Source organism: Trichoderma citrinoviride, assembly GCF_003025115.1.
Source record: "Trichoderma citrinoviride strain TUCIM 6016 unplaced genomic scaffold BBK36scaffold_9, whole genome shotgun sequence".
NCBI classification, from domain to species: Eukaryota; Fungi; Ascomycota; class Sordariomycetes; order Hypocreales; family Hypocreaceae; genus Trichoderma; species Trichoderma citrinoviride.
Genome location: NW_020194717.1, coordinates 594,138 through 612,246, shown reverse-complemented (window position 1 = coordinate 612,246; position 18,109 = coordinate 594,138). Strand labels below are relative to the sequence as shown.

The following is an 18,109-nucleotide window of genomic DNA, read 5'->3' as shown; positions in this document are numbered from 1 at the left end:
GCTACACCATGATTACATAGCCTCTTATGATCACATTGCCTCTATGCATATATCATATGCTCCTCACCGAATCGAAGAGACGCTTCTCAAGCTTCATAGTGGAGAGATCTTCTACTCGAACTCCTCTGAATGATAACCCGGATGGACCCTTTCCCCACCTTATCCGCAACGAAGATATGCTTTCGCCTTCTTGTGGTCTTGCGTGGGACATTCGGCCGGTTTGCCTGCCCGGAGACAGGCGAGTTCGAGGGGACAGAGGTTCAAACAGATCAAGAAGGAAAAGATAGGAAACATATGTGGTATTAGAAAGGGAGTCAGAGGTCTGCCCAGAGGTCTGTTTCTAATGGGATTCCTATAAGAGACACAGACTAAGAGACCACTCAATAAGAGGTTTCTCACTGCTTTTCTCTATGTGGTCATCAACACGCCTCCGAAATCAACAGTAACACCCCCCATTAGCTTAACACATTGACGCTGCCTTAATGATGAATACACGTATCAATAGCCCATGGTGCTGAAGTTATACACGAGTTCCATGTTTGACTAAAACAGGGCCAACAAGGGATATTGTCCAGCACACTCCGTATCGTGGTAAAGGGTACCCGCCAGACAAAACTTCTCACCACATTCCCATCACCTTTCCTGCAAAGACTTGCTTCCTCACCAAACCTCTCAACAAACCCCCCGTTCACGCCCATATACTGCCAGTCACACCAACAGGCTCCCAAACAATCAGACCGTAAAAGTCACCGGATCTGCACAGAAGAAGCTCACTTAACATCACCCTTCCTTTGCCACGACACACCATTTCTAGAATACGGATTCTTACTCCAAATCCAATACCTAGAAGAGAAAGGGGAAAAAAAGCATAGTGTCAAAGGATGAAATTGATAACGATCCAGCAGTCAATTAGAGCATTGCAAAAGCTTGCTTCCTATCCTCTAAAGAGAACCAACACAAGCAACGCAAACTTCATCAAATCCGCGGTCCAACGAATGAACCTCGAAACTCAAATTTAAATTGCGCAGAGCAGCTGAATTGTGGTATAATATCTCATCATGAACCATGACAAATGAAGAAAATAAAATAAGGGAAACAGAAGCGAAAAAAAGAAGAAAGAGCACAAGTTGCAAGACCAGACAACACAAAGAGGAAAGAAGAAAGAAAAAAAAGGGCTTCAGCCTTGAAACCAGCCTTTAGGTAGGAAAGAAGAGAACAAGCAAGTGATGCATTCGTCGCATTCAGACTCGTCATGTAGGTAAAAGAAAAGAAAAGAAAGAAACAAATCGGTTTATCCTCTCTTTTTTCGCCCACTGGATTTCCTGCAAAACGCCCATGACGGCTAATCTGGTCCGGCAACAGATGGAAAAAAGAGAAGAAAAAACACAAATCTTTCGTACAAAGATAGAAAACAACACGCCGCGAGCTGCGCCAACGAGAATACGCGTGAACCCAGCCAGCTGTATTCCCCCCTTCATCAGCAATCAACGTGTGAATGTGTAAAGAAATCTCCGGGGCCTCGGAAAGGCACCCTCAACAAAACATTATGTACAAGTCATAGAAAAGGCTAAATATCATCCGGCTGTTCAACGGGACCCTCCTCGAGTTCGCTGTTTCCTGGCCAGCCAATCCCCGAGCATGTTGTCAAGTTGCTATCACACTGTTAGTCCGAGAAGCCCACTCTTGAGCGTCATGACACTTACCGTCGTTATCTCTGCCAACTTGGCATTCTGTTCCCGAAACAAGCCACCCACAACCGGGTGGTCGCTGCTCGCGGGCACCACGTCGGTCTTGTCGTACACAACGACCAAGAGATCGCGGATGTGGTCGGGCTCGTCGAAGAAGGCACGCAGCTTCATGTCGTCCCAGGTCTGCTCCTTGCTGCCTGTGGACGAGGAGCTGCTCTTGGATCTATCCTCGGCAGACTGGGTAAGCTCGGGAGAGGGCGATGCGGAAGGTGACCGGTCGTCTGGGGACGAAGTATCCACCATAAGAGCAGGAGGTTCCGACGAGGCAACCGGAGACACGGGAGACACGGAGTGCGAGCGAGCGCCGGGTTTGAGTGGAGCAGGCTGTGGAACGGGAGTCTTATCAGCAGCAGCGGATGCGTTGCTCTCGGGGAAAGAGCCCGGAATGATGGGCTCCTCCACCTCGTCGTCTTGCGGCGCTTTGGTGGCCTTGATGGGCGTAGATGAATTGGGCTGGGGCATCTGGTCGAGAATGGCGTCGCCATCGTCTGACTCGTCCGAATCGGACAGATCCAGGTGGTTGAGCGCGCGAGGTGCGGTGGCAGATCGCGGGCTGGTGGCCACCTCTGCTCCGCGGCGGGTGGTGGGAGACGGCGCCTCTTTTTCCAAAGACGGGCGTCCACGAGGCGGCTGGTGTGAGGGGACCTCTTGCGTCTCGTTGGTCTCGGGGTTGACGATGCGCATCGAGGGCGGAGGAACGTTGGAGACGTCGTTGATGCGGCTTTCGGCCAGGTAAGAAGCAAGCTCCACGGTTGAAGCCTGCGGCGCCTTGTTGTTAACGGTGGGCTCGAGGCGGGCTTGCTGCTTGTGCAGCTTGGCGGGCTGCCTGGCCGCCTTTTCGGGAGACGAATGCTGCTCCTCTGAGTGGCGCTCCTCGCTGTCGCGGGATTCACCCTCGGGCCTGTCGTCGGGCGACTGCTTCTTGTCCTTTCTGGAGAAGAAGCCTCGCAGACCGCCGGGCTTCTTGTCCTTGCCGCCCTTGTCCTTTTCTTTGCTCTTCTTCCTGTCCTTGTCCGACATGAGCTCCTTTTCGAACCTATCCAGGCTCGTCCGGGGCTTGCCAGAAGACATGGAGTCGGTGGACTCCCGAGGGCCGTCGTCCCGCAGCAGGTTCGGCGTAAGGGTAATCTTCTTGGTTTCCGCTGTTTCGTCCTTGAAGAAAGAGTCGGTGTTCCTAATGTTACCGTTGCGAGATATGCTGGGGCCGTCCCGCTTCTCCACAATGTCGAGGCTGCCTCGCAGGTCCTCGTCGTCTGACGAGTCGTCCTGGGTCTTGTCCGCCGGTTTGGCCGCGGTTTTGGACTTGTTGGTCTTTAGCGGCTCCACGCGGGCACTCTCATCTGTCGTATCCTCGTCGTCTGCTGGCGTCGCCTGCTTCTTCTGCTGGGTAGCCTCCGAGGCCTCATCGGCATCTTCCTCTTCCGAGGAGTAGTCGTGGTCAGAGTAGTCGAAATAGGTGGGGTCTGCGAAAGCGACCGTGGCCTTTTTCTTGATGCCAATGGAGAAGCCGCTCTTTTGCTTGGGCGGCTGCTGTTGATCGGTCAACATGGAGGCGGAGAGCTATTGACGAGTCAGCGACAGATTACAGAGTCTCGACAAGACGTAGCGTACATCAATGTTCCTGTGCTTGTTCAGACGAGCGAGCCTCTCGGTCGGCGTTTCAATGTGCTCGGCCGGCAGGTAGCCTGGGGGCAGTGTCAGTCAGCCAGCGCGCATGTCATGTACAGATCAGTCCACGTACCAATGCTGCTATCCTTGACTACTCTGACCAGCCACCAGTAGCTGTTGCTATCATCCAGCAGAACCATGGTGTCACCCTTAGTCGCATTGGCTTGGCCCTCGACGGTAGCTACGAAGGTGTGGAGGGCGTAGACGAATTCGAAATCAATGTCCTCTGGTTCATGTAAGCACTCTGCTGCCCAACCATAGTCAATGAAGCGTGGGTCGTCAGGGAGGGAGAAGTCGGAGTCATCATCTTCTTCAAAGGACTTGTTGTAGGGTATCGTGAGCGGCAGATCGGCGTCGGAGTCGGGGTCGGGGTCGGGGTCGGCTTCATTCTGGTGCGCGCAAAGGTCCTGGCTGTTATCGCAGCCGCGGTCGCAGTCGTAGTCGCAGTCGCATTCCGCCTCGTGCGTCTCGTCATCGACAGTGCCCACACGGTGACTAGCTGGATCTTGTATGAACGCGCCGTCAACTTCGTCTACCGCGAGATTCTAGCCCTCGGTCTCCAAGCTCTGCGTCGCGCTGTCATCGGCCCACTCGCGCATTCGATCGTCGTCGACGCGCCGTTCCGTCTCGTCTTCGCCGGGGTCGGTGTCGCGGTTCTCGTCATCGATGTCGCTACAATCGACATACTCACCCGCAAGAAGATGATGATGATCTTGGGCAATGCGAATCTGGTGCAAAAAATCTGTGTCTGGCGTGCTGGGAGCTGGAGTGGGAGAAGGGGAGTGAGGGCTCGCGTGCAGGTGCAGTGACGTCCAGGGGGTCCGCGGGATGGAGGACAGGGAAGACACTCGCCGCGGCCAGGCCACGGGAGTGACGGCGGAGCTGCACGCACCATCTTCGATGGAAGGCGAACTCGAGATGCGATCCATCATGTCGTCATCCAGGTCGCCATCGTCCTCGATGTCGTCGTCGTCGGCCGCGTTGCCATTATGGGCGGCGGCCAGCGAGTCCTGCTGGTGCTGGTGCTGCTGGTACACGTCCATGCCGTCGGCGGTGCTTGTAGAGGTTGGTCGGCCGTTGTCGGTGTCGGTTGCAGCCCAGGGACTGCGCGCGTGGTCTCGGGAGGTCTCGTGGGCGACGTCGCGAAGGGTCTCTGCCTGGTGCGGAGCGAGCAGCACGGGCGGGCTGGAGAAGGGGTTTCGGGACGGTCTGTGGGCGCGGTCTGCGGGATGGTCCTGGGTCGAGGGGGCGTGATGGTGTTGCAGGTCAATTGTGTCTGTATATCGTGCCAAAGGGGGGGGCGGATGGCGCTCGTCAGTCTCGATGGGCGAGGTCTGAAGCAATCAATGCTCACGTGTCTCGCGGCGCGGACTCGGGGTAAGAAGAAGAAGAAGAAGAAGAAGAAGAAGAAGAAGAAGAAGAAGAAGAAGGGAGAAATGGAAATTGGCCCTGTAGAGAGAGAAGGAGAGTCGAGAGAGCGACAGCGAGAGAAGGGAAAGTGCACAAGATACTACCGTAAGGTAGGTAGAGAGAACAGAGGAGTTGTAGAAAGAAAAGAAGGGGCGCAAGGGGCAGCCAAAGGATGGAAGAGAAGGGAAGGAAAGGAAGCCGCTGGCGAGCAGGCGAGGGAATCGCAGAAGGAACAGAAAAAGAAGAAGCAGACAGAGGCAACAATCTGGATCTGCAACCAAGACAAGGCAAGGCAGAATGAGAAATTGTAGAGGGAAAAAGAGCGACAAGAAGAAGCGCCACCCCTGGTCGATGCGTAAAGGTGCGTTTCGTCGTTCGTGCGTCTCTGCCTCTATTTCCCTTTTCCCTCTGGGTCGCAATGCAGTGCAGTGCAGTGCAGTGCAGTGCCAGGCTAGAGAGCAGCCCGAGCTAAAACAATATCACTTCAATTCTTAAACGTCCAACTTCGAAACGGGGGTGGCGCGCATCCTGTCCCTTTTCTCTTCTTATTTATTTCTGGAGCAAATCTGGCTGGGCTCGGACAGGGGTGGGAAAAGCGAGGTCAATGCCGTGGGAGGAGATCCAATAATAGGCGGGAAACGAAGGATGAAGAGAGTTGCATGGGGATCAATAGAACAAAGAACAAATGAGTAATGAGTTCGAATGTACGCACCCGCTCGGACAATCAAGGGCCGGGTCATGGCGTACGAACTTCTCGTCGTCTTCGAATCAATGCCGCGCGGATCACGTCTCGTCTCGTCACGCCCAGCTTCCAACCAGAACGCACAGAAAGAAGCGCGCACACACAGAATTTCAAGTCCCAGTCACCGTCACCACAGTGTTGCCTTGTTCGTGCTGTTACTTCTCTCTCGCTCGCTGACGCCGTTGCGGATTCGATTCGCGACTACTGTGCTGTGCTGTGCAGTGCTGTTTGGCTGTATCGGGGGATCCCCACGTCACTAAAATCAGCAAAGCGGCTTCAATCACTTGCATTCAGAGTCGCAGAAGTGGGACGTTGTTCGTCATCAGGCTGTTGTGTATGGAAATGCTGAATCAACAAGAGAGAGGGCTTATTCATACTTGGAAATGCACACGTTGCTGACGAGACGCGGGCAAGGCACAATAAGTAAGAAAGGCCAGAGATGAATTGAAGTAAGAAAACAGAGAAAGCAAATTGACACCTGAACGGGCAAAGACTAAAGGGAGGCCCAAAGGGAGAGACGGATAGGACAGCCCAGTGAGGTCACAGAAACACGCATCGAATAGCCGGCGGTTTGAGGCTGGGCTGGTTGATCACCGAGGCAGTGACGCACAAGAATAGAGCAGGCCTGCAGTCAGCCCGGGGAATGGACCCGTCTGTTCCAATCAAGTGTCTGTGAAGCACCGATCACTGCATCACGATCTCTACTCGTACCTTGCCTTACCTTACATCACCACGAGACTCTTACCCAGACGGCATTCCCATTCTCGGCATCAACAATGAGACAAACACCACCAACAACCTCCCCAAACGCGCAATATAAACTCCATTTTTACTCCCATCTCCCTCTGCTCGTTTTTTCCCCCATATCGTTTCCTCCCAGCCGCATACAGGATCCCAACCACCACATAGATACTATCAAGGTTGAATGGCTGGGGAGAGGAGGCTGGAGATCCAACCTCACCTCACTTCAGCCATCCTCTCAACACAGACACAGCACAACGTTCCTCTTCCACCAACCCATTCCATTGTTTTCCCAACCGTTCAGATTACTAGTATTGTATCTTAGCTGGCCTCACGCACCTGCACCTGCACATGCAACCCGCAATAACGCGCAAACAAAATATACTACTACTAACCATCCATCTCCACTCCTTAAGTCCACGAAATATGTGTGCGTGCCTGAACGAACATGGGTCCTCCTCTCTTGCTCTCCGCCAGCCTCATCTTCACCTCGTCCACTTATAACTCTTCCTCACATGACTAGTACTCAATCTTCATTACATCTTCTCTTTTCTATAGTACTCACATCCACCACACTCTTAAACCTACAAGTTCATACTTAGTAAAGAGAAAACCCTAATCAATCCCACATCTCGACCAACAACACATCTCGACAAAGCCATGGCCAGGGCACCAACAAGCTGAAACTCCCCGCGCTCCACACCCAATCTCTCTACTCTATCTCTCCCCTGGATTCGAAACACGGCACGCTTGCGTCGAATCATTGGCACCCGCATTGCATGCCCGCACTTTACCCAAACGAGGTCCCAGGCATCACGACGCATTCTCGGTGCCTCAAGCATGGATTGTAGAATAACGAGAAATAGACAGTTGATTGTAAATCTATCGATTCGCCGGCGAGACGACACGGCGCATTTTTTTTTTTTTTTTTTTTTTTCGTGCAACCATCTTTTTTGTTCTTCGGTTTCCCCAGTCCGTAAACCTGATCCTACTAGGTAATATACCCATGAATCTATATCTTAAGCTATACTAGAGCTCAAGGTCGTTGGCGCAACCCTCCATGTTTTTTCCCCTTTTCTCGCCTGACCCCAGGAGACGATGCATCTCCCTCAATGACTCGGCATCATATAAAATACACAATAACACGCTCAAAAACCAAACAAAGCTTCAAACGGACAATGAAAAGAAATCCAACTGATTCCCCTCCTTCTCTACTGGCTGATAGACATGCGTCTGAACTGCTCAGCACCGTTAGACTGGCCAGAAATCTCAACCATCTTCTTCGACATGCTATTGATACAATGTTAGTAAAGGCTTTGTACCGCAGGGTAGTAGTCTGGATGTCATAAAACTTACAAGTCAAAGAATGCAAACTGGCTGGGCTCGCTGCCAAACTCGTAGACGAACCGGCTGGCCAGGTAGCTGCCAAAGATGGCGCGCAGGTAGTTCTCCGGCACCCGCGAGATGATGGTGTCCAGGCCAATCTTGTTCAGCAGCATCTTGGGGAGCGCGCTCCTCAACACACCCTTGCGGATGGTCTCGTTGTCCCACAGGTCAGAGTGCTGAAGCTTCTCGTCGAGGTCCGTAATGGCCCCCGACAGCTTGTCGGACAGGATGGACCGCGCGATGCCAGTCTGCTCGTGCTCGCGCCAGATGGCCTCGAACTCGAGCCGCGCGTTCTCCTGGATCTTGCTCTGCACCTCCCGGACGTAGTCGTCGTAGAACTGAGGTGCCTTGCCCGACTTGGGGTCGACGCACATGTGCTCGATGAAGCCCTCGGTGTCGAACGACAGGGAAGCCAGTACCTCGAGCGACGACGAGGTGACACCTCCCTTGTTGGCAGAGGCATCCTTGTAGAGAATGCAGCCGGCAGACTCCAGGCGCAACTTAGCATCCTGAGTGATGAACAGGTTGGCACCCTCGACAATGTAGGGGATGGTCGTCTTGCCCTCCTTAATGAGCCTGTTGACCGAGATGAGGTCGATGGACTCGGGCCGGCCGCCGCAGGGCACGAAGCAGTCCGTCATGTTGGTCTCGCGCAGATGATACGTGTTACGGAACGAAGTGCCGTTGTTGACCACCTCTCCGCTCGGCAGCGTGACGTTGTTCTCATCGCAGAGCACGCGGAATCCGTCCTTGGACAGCTTGGACAGGTCAAACTCGCTAATCATGACACGCTTGCGCGCGAGACGAATGAGCTCGTCCTTGTCCAGGCCGTTGGGGTCGGCCAGCACGCCGGAGCCGTCGACCACGGCCGTGTACTTTTCGTTGCTGAGCAGAATCTCGTTGCTGCCCAGGTCGCCGTCGGGGCCACCCGTCTGCATCTTCCTGACCTGGGACGGGTCCAGGTCGAGCTTGCGGTAGATGCCCTTGACGTACTCGCGCACCGACAGGGTGGTCATGCCGTACTTGTCGTGCGGGATACCGCCCAGCTTGGGGGACTTGCCAGTGAAGAAGGACTTCCACCACGGAGCGCCGCGGGCCTTGGCGTGCTCGGTGGCCCAGTCGACCAGGTCGGCCGTGTTCTCGTCGGGGCCCATGAACAGGATCTCCTGCTTTCCGTACAGGTCGACAATGGGGTTCTTAATGCCAGGCGTCTCTGCGGGCAGCAGCAGATCCAGGATACTATCAATGTACTTCTCAAACGCCTCGGTGGCCTTGTCCTGCTGCTTAGGGTCCAGGAGAATGACACCCTTGGATCCGCCCTCGGGAATGTCCTTGTTCTTGCGCTGCTGGGTGCTGGCCAGACCGTAGTTCTCGTCAAAGAGGTTACGCGCGTTGATGCCGTACGCCTCCTTGCTGCGGGACTTGACGATGCGGATACCGCCACGGGAGATGTCGCGGAATCGGAGGTGGAAGCCGCGGGACTCGGCACCAATGACCAGGAACATGCCGTAGAGAGGCTTGGGGTACTCGGCCTCTGGCAGGAAAGAGGGATCCAAGCGGAAGCTCAGGGCGACCTTGGTGGGCGTGAAGTAGTTGGTCTTGAGGATGGCGTTGTTGAAGACGCGGAAGGCCGTCATGACCATCTCGTCGTGCTCGTTGGACACCGTCTTGGAGATCTTGTCGCGAAGCTTCTCGTCAGACAAGACCTCGACGGCGGGCGTGGCCAGGAGCACATTGCTGTCCTGGACGCCGAGGTGCACACTGGCAAAGGAAGCGTACAGCAGACGGACAAGCTCGGGATATGACTGAATGATCTCGAGGATGTAGTCGGGGGTGAACGTCTCCGTGCGCAGACGTCGCTTCAGCTTGGACAGCAGGGCCGCATGGGCGTTTTGCTTGGGGTCGAGGATCTCGAGAAGAGAGGCATACTCGGGACCGAGACGGTTCAGGAAGTGCTGGACGAAGACCCACGCGCTGTGGGCGTAGACAGACTCCTGCAGACTCAGCTCGCCAGTGGCAAAGAGGTGGTGGAACTTGTTCTGGGGCAAGCAGTAGAGGAGGGAGATCTCCTTGGTGATCTGGTGGATAGAGGCCTCGATGGAGGGGAAGTAGCCGTCCAGGTTGGTGGCGGGTCGGAGGTAGGCACTCATGACCGTGATGCCGTTGGAGAACTGCTCCACGTACTTTCTTGAGCTGGTAACGCCATAGTAGTGGTACAGGTCGCTGAGGGTCGAGAAGATGCCGCGGGCAGTGCGGCTGCGGAAGGCAACAACCAAGCGCTTCTCGGCTGAGCCCTCAATATCGAAGACCTCGATGACGGGGCCGGCCCGGTTCACGGCAATCTCGATGATCTCCTGGTAGACCTGCTTGGTGTTGGCCGTGGCCTTTTGCCAGAAGCCAACGTCGGAGATGACCTCGATCCTGGTCTCCTTGGGGTCGGTGGATTCGGGGCTCTGCTTGAAGTGGCACTGGTACACGAAGTAGCAGCGGACGGTGGCCTTGGAGTTGGGGCTGGCGCCAATAGCAGCCGGCGACCGGAATGTCTCAACTCGGTACTTGCTCTTGCCCTGGTGGTCCAGATACTTGGACTCGAGGCGAGACTCATACCTGGGACCGCTGACGTGGGCCTTGCCGGGCTCGCTGGTGTCGATGTAAATGGCGTGGTCGTTGGCCTCCATGTCCAGGCGGATCTCCTCCTGCTTGTCCTCCCTTGAGTGGGCGGCAACCTTGGCCGCATAGAGGGAGGTGATCTGGTTGGCAATGACCTCAGGGGTCTCAATGTGGAAGTAGACATCATCGATGCCAAGCTTTTCGTAGAACCACTCAATCTGCTCGTCAATCAGATTTTCGGGCAGCCAGCCGGCCTGCTGGATGATGGCCTTGACAGCCTTGATCTGCTCCGTCTTTCCCTCGAACTGGGGAGCAACGTAGCCGACTGTAGCAGAGCGCAAGACTCGGTGTCCATTTCTCAAGCTGAGAGGGACGGGAGGGACGCTGACGTGGGTGGGCTGGGGAGAGGGGCCACGACTTGAGTCTGACTCGGCGTTTCGAATCTGAGCCACAGTCTTGGGCTTGGGAGGGATGGGGGAAGCCATGGTGGTTGCTAGGTCTTCCAATGGATCTTTATATTCAGGGAAGCTGTCGTGGGGAGAGAAATTAGTCTGGATTGCCAAGGCCATTGTGGTTGTATTTGGTAAAAGGAGGGGAATTAAAAGAATGGATTAAAACTTGTGATGTGAACGAAAGGGAATATGAGAAGAAGATGGATGAAGGAAGCAATGGAAGATGGAAAACCAGTGCCTTTGCAACCAGGGGACATGGCAGGATATATATATAATATGTATATGTATATATATCAACGGCCACACGACCAGGCTGGAACGCCAAAAGATAAGGGACTCGGGCACAGTTCACCAGTGATGTTGGCGTAGCGCACGAGTCAATGACATGGACAGTTCAGGGGGTGCAAGTCAAGAGCCAACGTGAGACATTCTCGAGCGAGAGACGCAAGGAGAGATCAGATGGCAGCGCCACACTCGTGGTGTTTGATACAATGAGGTATCCAAGCTTGCCAGGGCATCTCGCCCAGGAATGCGTGTAAGTTGGCATGCTTGGAGGGGGCGTGGGCATAACGGCATTGACCGAGCAAAAAGGCCAGAAAGCCGGTGTAAGACAACGATTGTCCTCACCGCCGCAGGCCACAGCTCAGGCATTGTCGTCCTACCACCACACCCCCCATTGGCTCTTGCTTGTTGATTCGACGGGAACGGCGGAGAGGGACGGGGGTACAGGAAAAGGAACACAGCTGTCGGCAGTCCAATGGGAGAGCTCGCAACCACCACGTACCTAAGTGATGAGGGTTGTCAGGAGGGAAGAAGGAACGGCAACCGAAATCGCGAGTAATGAATCCTGGACAAAGACCGTTAGCAAACTGCTGTGCGATTCTTCGCGAAAAGGAGAGCTGCAGGCCTTTGCGCCAGTGTGTCACAGCCATCAATAACGTACCTGCTAGGATAACAAGCTATTCAGACGGCCAAGAAGCAGAAATCGAGGCTGTGGCGGGGCAGGGGTTCGCTATCTCGCAAGATAAGAAGCTCCAGACCGGTGAGACGGGCTTCGTATTAGGGCTCGTAAGAGGTCGGTGCGTGAGCGAGAGATAAGGACGGGAGATCTGGACGTGAAGCCACGGCAGAGCGAGTATTTCTATTTTAGTCTGGGAGGCCCGTTAGCCCATTGCTTGCAGCCAACTCTGGTTCCTTGATCTTCTCTCTCCCCAATTATCTGGCGTTAGGCGGGAGCTGACAGCTTCGGCAGTGCCGAGTGCCGCGGCGCTGCTTCTAGTAGCTGTGCTCCAGAGCTCCGCGCCAGCTCGTGCTTGATTCCACCGTTTCTGGGCTGGGGGGGGTTTTGCCTTACTGGTACGACGTCCGTCTTGGTCTTTCTGTCGTTTCTGCTGCCGTCCCCTGAGGATTGCTTGGTGGCGACAGACGGAGCGAGGAACAGCTGCCCGGGCTGAATCCGCAGCTTGAGGCGGGAGAGGGGAGTTGGTGATAAGGAGCGGCGACGGACTGCGATCCAATTGGCGCAGCTGACGGGCCGTGATGGGAGTAAAGATGGAAGTGATGCTGATGCTGATGCTCACAGGCGCCTTTCCAGGAGAGCAACGCAACCGGCGACGCTGCCTTTTAAGTAATTCGGCTTGCGGATTCGCATCGCTTCGTGACTCTTGCCCGCATCCCTCTGGCTTCCCCAAGGCCGTCACTTGCCTGCCGGTACGCGACGGTACTTGGCTGGTGACCTGCGCCGCCGCCCCTCCCCCGGTGGGCCAGCCAGGCCCAGAACTGGAGCCCCCTGCGCCGGGCCTCTAGAAGGGCGCGCTAGGGCACTCCTTGGGGGGCACTTGGGCGCTGGAGGCACGAGGTACAGCGCGAGTACAGCTGGGCGCAGGTACCGCCGGTACTCGCACGTACCTCCGTCGTCCCCGTGTGCTGGGCCAGCTCCGCTGCTTCTCGAATCTTTTCGATTCCAGCTTCTCTCGTCACCGGTCCAGGCGCCAGCCGGTGATCCGGGCCGGTCAGCGAAGGCTCCGTTCCAGTGATTGTGTTACTGGACTCGATGACTGCAAGCTGCCGAGTTGCCTACAAGCACTACCTGTTACACTGCTATATTGACGCTCAGCAGCTCAACCACAGCAGCGGCTACTATAGGGGTCTTCTGTCAGTCACGTTGGCCCAGCCCTCCGCTGCTGCGCCGCACCGATTGGGCTCCGTTGCCAGCATCCCGACTCTGCTACCCTCCGTCTAGACCGTTGGCAAACAGTCAGATGACTCTCCCCTTCATCTCCAATGCGGCCGGGGCAAATTGCAATTGTCAACAGCAGCAAACCACCTGAGCAAAACTCTGACACTGGAAGTACTGTAAAGTACGAACTGTGCGTACAGCGCATGTACCCAAGGTACCGCCAATGCGCGCAGAAGGGACGAAGGGGCAATGGAAACGAAAGGCAAAAAAACCTGCACAGTATTTTCCGTACGGTCCACGAACAACGCCCATTTACACACGCCAAACAGCCCCCAAGGACGAAGCAAAACAGCGCCAGAAGAACACCACAAAATGTGCTGGATCGCGATATGACCTCACCCTCCGTGCAGTTTCCCTTACCTCTCCCTAGCCCGGCGGCCCCTCGATATTACCAAATAGCAACTGGCCGCTAGTCCGCAAGGGGCAGTATGCGTGGTCCGGGCGGCCGGTACCTGACCGTTCAGCAATCAGGAACCAGCACCGGGCTGCAGGCAAGTGCAGGCAAGTGCAGGCGAGTGCAGGCGCTGCCATGCGGCACCTCCTGGGCCAATTCCGCCAAATCCTCCGGCCCGGTGACCTGCCCAGGAGGCCCGAGGGACTTGATCGTCGCGGCAAACCTTGGTGGGCTTGCAGGTAACCTGACGGAGGGGCCCATGTACTCGCGGTACGTGCCTCTGCTCTCCGCCCGGCTATTCGAGGCTCTGCGCTAGAGCAACTCGATTTTTCTCTTGCCTCGTGCGTTGCTTCGTTTTCTCTTCCATCTTCTCAGAGCTTCTCCAGATCCCTGAGCTTGCCCCTCCCCCTCTTTGAGGCGTCTGCCCGTGTCCGTCCCTCCTCACGAGGCTTCAGTTGGAGACACGGCTAAGCCTCATGTGGTGCTCCGCGTCTAAAAGCCCTTGGACGAGTCTATCCTGCGAGTCATCACCAAACTCACTTGCTCAGTACAGGTACAAGGGGATGCCTTTGCTGTTCAGTTGCTGTATGTTAATACGGAAAGCAACACTTCTCATCCCTTGTCTCACTCACACTCTCCTTGAAGTCTCTGCAAGCTCTGGCTGTCTGGCAAAGTCCGCAGGCCCTGGACCAGTTTGCATTAATCTCAGTTGCAATGTGATGCCATGCTGACGTGCGCCGTTCTCGATTTTGCGACATCTCTGACACTCAATTGTCCATCTTTGCCTACTTCTAGAGTGCTAACCTGCAAGACAGGTCGCTAGGGTTAGCCGCGAGGTTCTTCGCCAGAATGGAAGTGGTCCTCAGGGGTCTTCAACTTGGACGACGATGCTGCGTATTGCTGGTGAGCAACGCGCAAGCACCGGCGGCTATAGCAGCTTGTCATCTCCCGTCTAACAACTTTGCGAGGCCGCATGCCACTCCGAATACGTGCCATTTCCGGGGCCATGCAAACCCGGTGCCGCAAACCCAATGAATTACAGCTGTGCTCTCTCCTTTGTTTCGAAATTGCCATCGTGACAATACAGGGTTGGCAAGGACGGCATACAAACTGCAAGGTTCTGCGACATCATTACGAGCCTGTTTGTCATAGTCAGCAAACCTCGCCTCCAGAAGGAAATAGGGAAAAAAACAGAAAAGGCCACCTGACAAACGCCTCCACAACGCGCATGGCCTAGTCTTGCTTTTTCATTTTCTGTTCCCTTGTTTTCCCTTTATTCTCCGGTGCTACACGTATACTATACATGTACGAAGGACCAGCACATGGTGCAGGTGGCCATTTCGCATACCGCTTCTTCCATTGCGACAGTGGTACTGCCTGCGGAACGCTAGACGCTGCAGACTCACTGGCGGGCCGGCCAAGTAGATCCGGGGTATCCAACTGTGTCGTCCACCAATCCCAACAAAAGTGCATAACTAGGTCATACAACGGCTCCAGCATGCCGTCTTGCACAGATGATGGTCTCCTCGATGCCCGCTTGAATCGTTCCGGCTACGGTTCCGGGACGTCCAGCTGGCTTCCCGTTTGGTGCCATCATCGCGGCCAGCCACGGGGATGCTCTCCTTCTCTCGCGCTGATGCTGCGGAGCACATACTAATCCTTAGCATTAGCATGGGCACAGAGTTTGTATCGACTGCTAGCGGCAGAAGCTCCCTGCCTGCATGGCGGAAGCGGGTAGCGGGCCAATGGCCCTGTCTGCTTGACCACGAGGCACAATACGGGATATCGACGACGGCCCAATCTTGGACGCCAGCAAGCTTGCGTGGGCTGCCCCTGTGGTCAAGCTGCGGTTGAAGAAATTTTCATCGACCACGACCCCCTATCCAGATGCCGGCCATTCGATCCTGCTGGCATGCAGGCCTGTGCAGGTACCTGCAGCACAGTGCGTGTCAATACGTGTCGCCGGTCAGGGCATTGGTTCGGATGGAAGCTCGACAGTTACCCACGGCCAGCAAATGGGAGGTCGTGACGACAGAGCAGACGAAGCCACTAATGCCGGGCAATGAAGCAGCAGCCATACAAGTCGACGATGCAACGCCAGCTCCCCCAATATACTCGGCACGGCCTGGAGAAGCCCCGCACCGGGGCCCCGTTGGCCATCGGCTGACCCACAGCCAGAGCAGAGCCGGCCGGAGCCTTTCGATTTCCATTACCCCCAGGTTTCTCAGCCGAACGTTTCCATTACCCCCAGGTTACATGATCGTACCCCGGAATGGCGTTTGCTCGATGGGCTGCTGGAGAGCCTAAATGATGCTAACCGTGTTGCTGGCCTGGAGTTCCAAGGTTTGACGCAAATTGCCTGCATGGACGGAGCACGGAGGACGACTCGGGAGGGAGCACCTTGCATGCAGCCATGTCCATCCGGGTACAGGTAGGCGTCTCTGTACCTGGCAATGGCGCAAACGCGGCCAGCACGAGCCGCAAGGGAGCAGACTCGCACCCAAAAAGATGACAACGGGCTGGTCGATCGTGGAATCGGCAGTACCTGAGAGTACAACAACGCTTGGTTTCTCGTTTCCTCTTACGGCAACAGTACCTTACTCAGCGGGCAGTTCAAACTGCCGTCTTGTTGGACACAGTGCGGCACGCTGATTCTCTACGAATTACTGCAGACAACAGGTCCCATGTGTAGAGATTCTCACGTCTCTTTCGCATCGTCTGCAAGGGCTGCTTCATCTGGACTCCTGGAACAGCTTTCCCCGGGAAAAGAGGAAACAAACCACAGCAGGGTGGTTGCTCGTCCAGCCATCGACTGTTCCCGTACGTACAGTAGTCTCGGCTAGGAAAATCTGGGGGAGCGCAGCGCCGTCTGGACGTATCCGCCGCAACCTCCAATCTACTGCCATACCAAACGGAGACAAGAGCCGCCTTTCTCTCTTGGCGGAGGGCCAGGGCTGCTGCGACCACCTGTTGACACATCGTGGGTCTTTGTTGGAGCAAACGTCCCCGCTTTCTTTCATCGATTTTTGTCGATTTTTTTTCCCCTTCCCCATTCTTCTTTTTTTGGCAGTACCCCAAAAATACCCCTTTTGCCAAGGGGCAACAGTTGTGCCTCTTGCAAAGGACCCATCAGGGCGTCGGCACTGTACCATCACGAGGACTGCAAAAATTACAGAAAAAAAGAAAAAAGGAAAGGGACACGAAAAAAAACTCGATTCAGCTGCAGTGGTTGTGTGTTATAGTACATGTACCTGCGCTTTGTATCGTGTACCCCGAGGACTGGGACAGGCATTGGTCTCCTTTTGTCTTTGATTTGCTAATTCTTCTTAACGAGTCACGATGGAGGCAGAAAGGCCAATGCCCTCTCCCTGTTCACTCCCTGGTTTTCGTGATTCACATTTTACGTACAAAGGACAGACCGGGGAAGCACATCAATTGAACGCCATTGCACGCCACTGCCGGCAATTTTTCGTTTCTTTCCATCTTCCTTTACTCGTTCTCTTCTCCCTCCTTTATCTGGTTCGTATCCTAAGGTATATACGGCTTATATGCAGCAGGTTCCCGCAGGATCATGATTGATGATTGGGCACCTCAGTGAAGATCTCCGAGTTGTGGCTTGCTCTATCTTTGACCACTTGCGGATTGCAAAGGTGAGATACGAATACATGTACGTTGCGGGTGGCTGCGTCGACCCAAAGTACAAAGGACGCGAGGTCGTAACCCTGCATGGGAAATAAGATGCGATGAAATCGCAGGTATGAGACGGTGACCCGATTACACCCCGTCTTGCCATTGTCCTCTTCGTGGCGACTTCTTTGCTGGAATCACCAACTTCAGTTACACACACCGAGTGAAACTACTGAGGAGCGGGAGAAGAAGCCGGGAACAAAAATAGAAGAGGCACCAATGGTAGGGTGAAAGGCTGGGGTTGTTCGGTACGCGCTACCGAGAGAGGGCCCTCCGACTCGTCATGTGGTTTGTCTCCTCTGTTACAGCACTTGTCATGCTTGCACGGCTTTCTCCGACCCCGGGTTTTCGGGGCCGCTGGGCGGTCACGATGGCAGATTTGAAGCAGAGCAGCTTGAGTCGGTGCTCGAATTATATCACTGGTAGTAGCTACTGCTGTTTCTTACGAGATTGTGATGTCCCCAGGTTTTCAGAGTGTCTAGCGTTTTGAGACATGACTCTGTTCGCTGGGGGGTTTGATGGTCTCCGCTTCCTGGGGAAGCAAGACCTTTGCACATCTCGATCGTCAGGGAGTGTGTGCATGATGTAATCCTGGGGATACTGGCGGCGTTGGCTGACGAGGCTGATTGCTCTCTACTCGTACGCGATTATTCCCGTCCGTACCTCTTTTCTCGTTCTCATTGTGTCAAATATTCCACGTCTTGGGAACTTGGGTGGTGCGAGGTCGTTTGTGTGTAAGTTGCACGAAAGAAGAGCTACCTCAGGTCGGCCCCAACATCCGAGACTCGTTACGTGACAGGTATGGGCTTTGCTTTTCGCACACCACCACCGGTGACGGGCACGGGATTTGCGTTCCGCCACGCCACGCCCCCCGGGGGGCATGGTTCACCCCTTTTTTTTTGTTAGCGAAGCTACGGGAGAAGCTTGTTAGAGATACAAGAAGCAATGTGAAGACATAAATGAGCTGGCGACATGGTCGATCACAAGACCTGTTCACTTGTTGGATTCGCTGCCCAGCCCCTGGGAAGAATG

At 55.0% G+C, this 18,109-nt stretch overlaps 3 protein-coding genes across 3 annotated transcripts; all 3 read right to left on the bottom strand.

Moving 5' to 3' along the window:
- Positions 1-1,586: 1,586 nt before the first annotated feature.
- Positions 1,587-5,566, bottom strand: BBK36DRAFT_1160374 (hypothetical protein; the record flags this gene model as incomplete). Its single annotated transcript, XM_024894287.1, has 6 exons — positions 1,587-1,652; positions 1,704-3,308; positions 3,360-3,433; positions 3,490-3,961; positions 4,031-4,692; positions 5,539-5,566. 6 exons carry the CDS (start codon positions 5,564-5,566, stop codon positions 1,587-1,589), a joined length of 2,907 nt encoding a protein of 968 aa, XP_024748485.1.
- Positions 5,567-7,520: 1,954 nt separating this feature from the next.
- On the bottom strand, positions 7,521-10,790 carry BBK36DRAFT_1121793 (NAD-dependent glutamate dehydrogenase; the record flags this gene model as incomplete). The annotated part of the gene is made up of 2 exons (XM_024890869.1): positions 7,521-7,599; positions 7,666-10,790. 2 exons carry the CDS (start codon positions 10,788-10,790, stop codon positions 7,521-7,523), a joined length of 3,204 nt encoding a protein of 1,067 aa, XP_024748484.1.
- Positions 10,791-11,920: 1,130 nt separating this feature from the next.
- On the bottom strand, positions 11,921-13,598 carry BBK36DRAFT_165417 (hypothetical protein; the record flags this gene model as incomplete). Its single annotated transcript, XM_024897771.1, has 4 exons — positions 13,389-13,598; positions 13,135-13,208; positions 12,666-12,821; positions 11,921-12,559 (listed from the first exon to the last, which is right to left on the bottom strand). Exons 1-4 carry the CDS (start codon positions 13,525-13,527, stop codon positions 11,921-11,923), a joined length of 1,008 nt encoding a protein of 335 aa, XP_024748483.1. The 5' UTR covers positions 13,528-13,598.
- Positions 13,599-18,109: the final 4,511 nt, after the last annotated feature.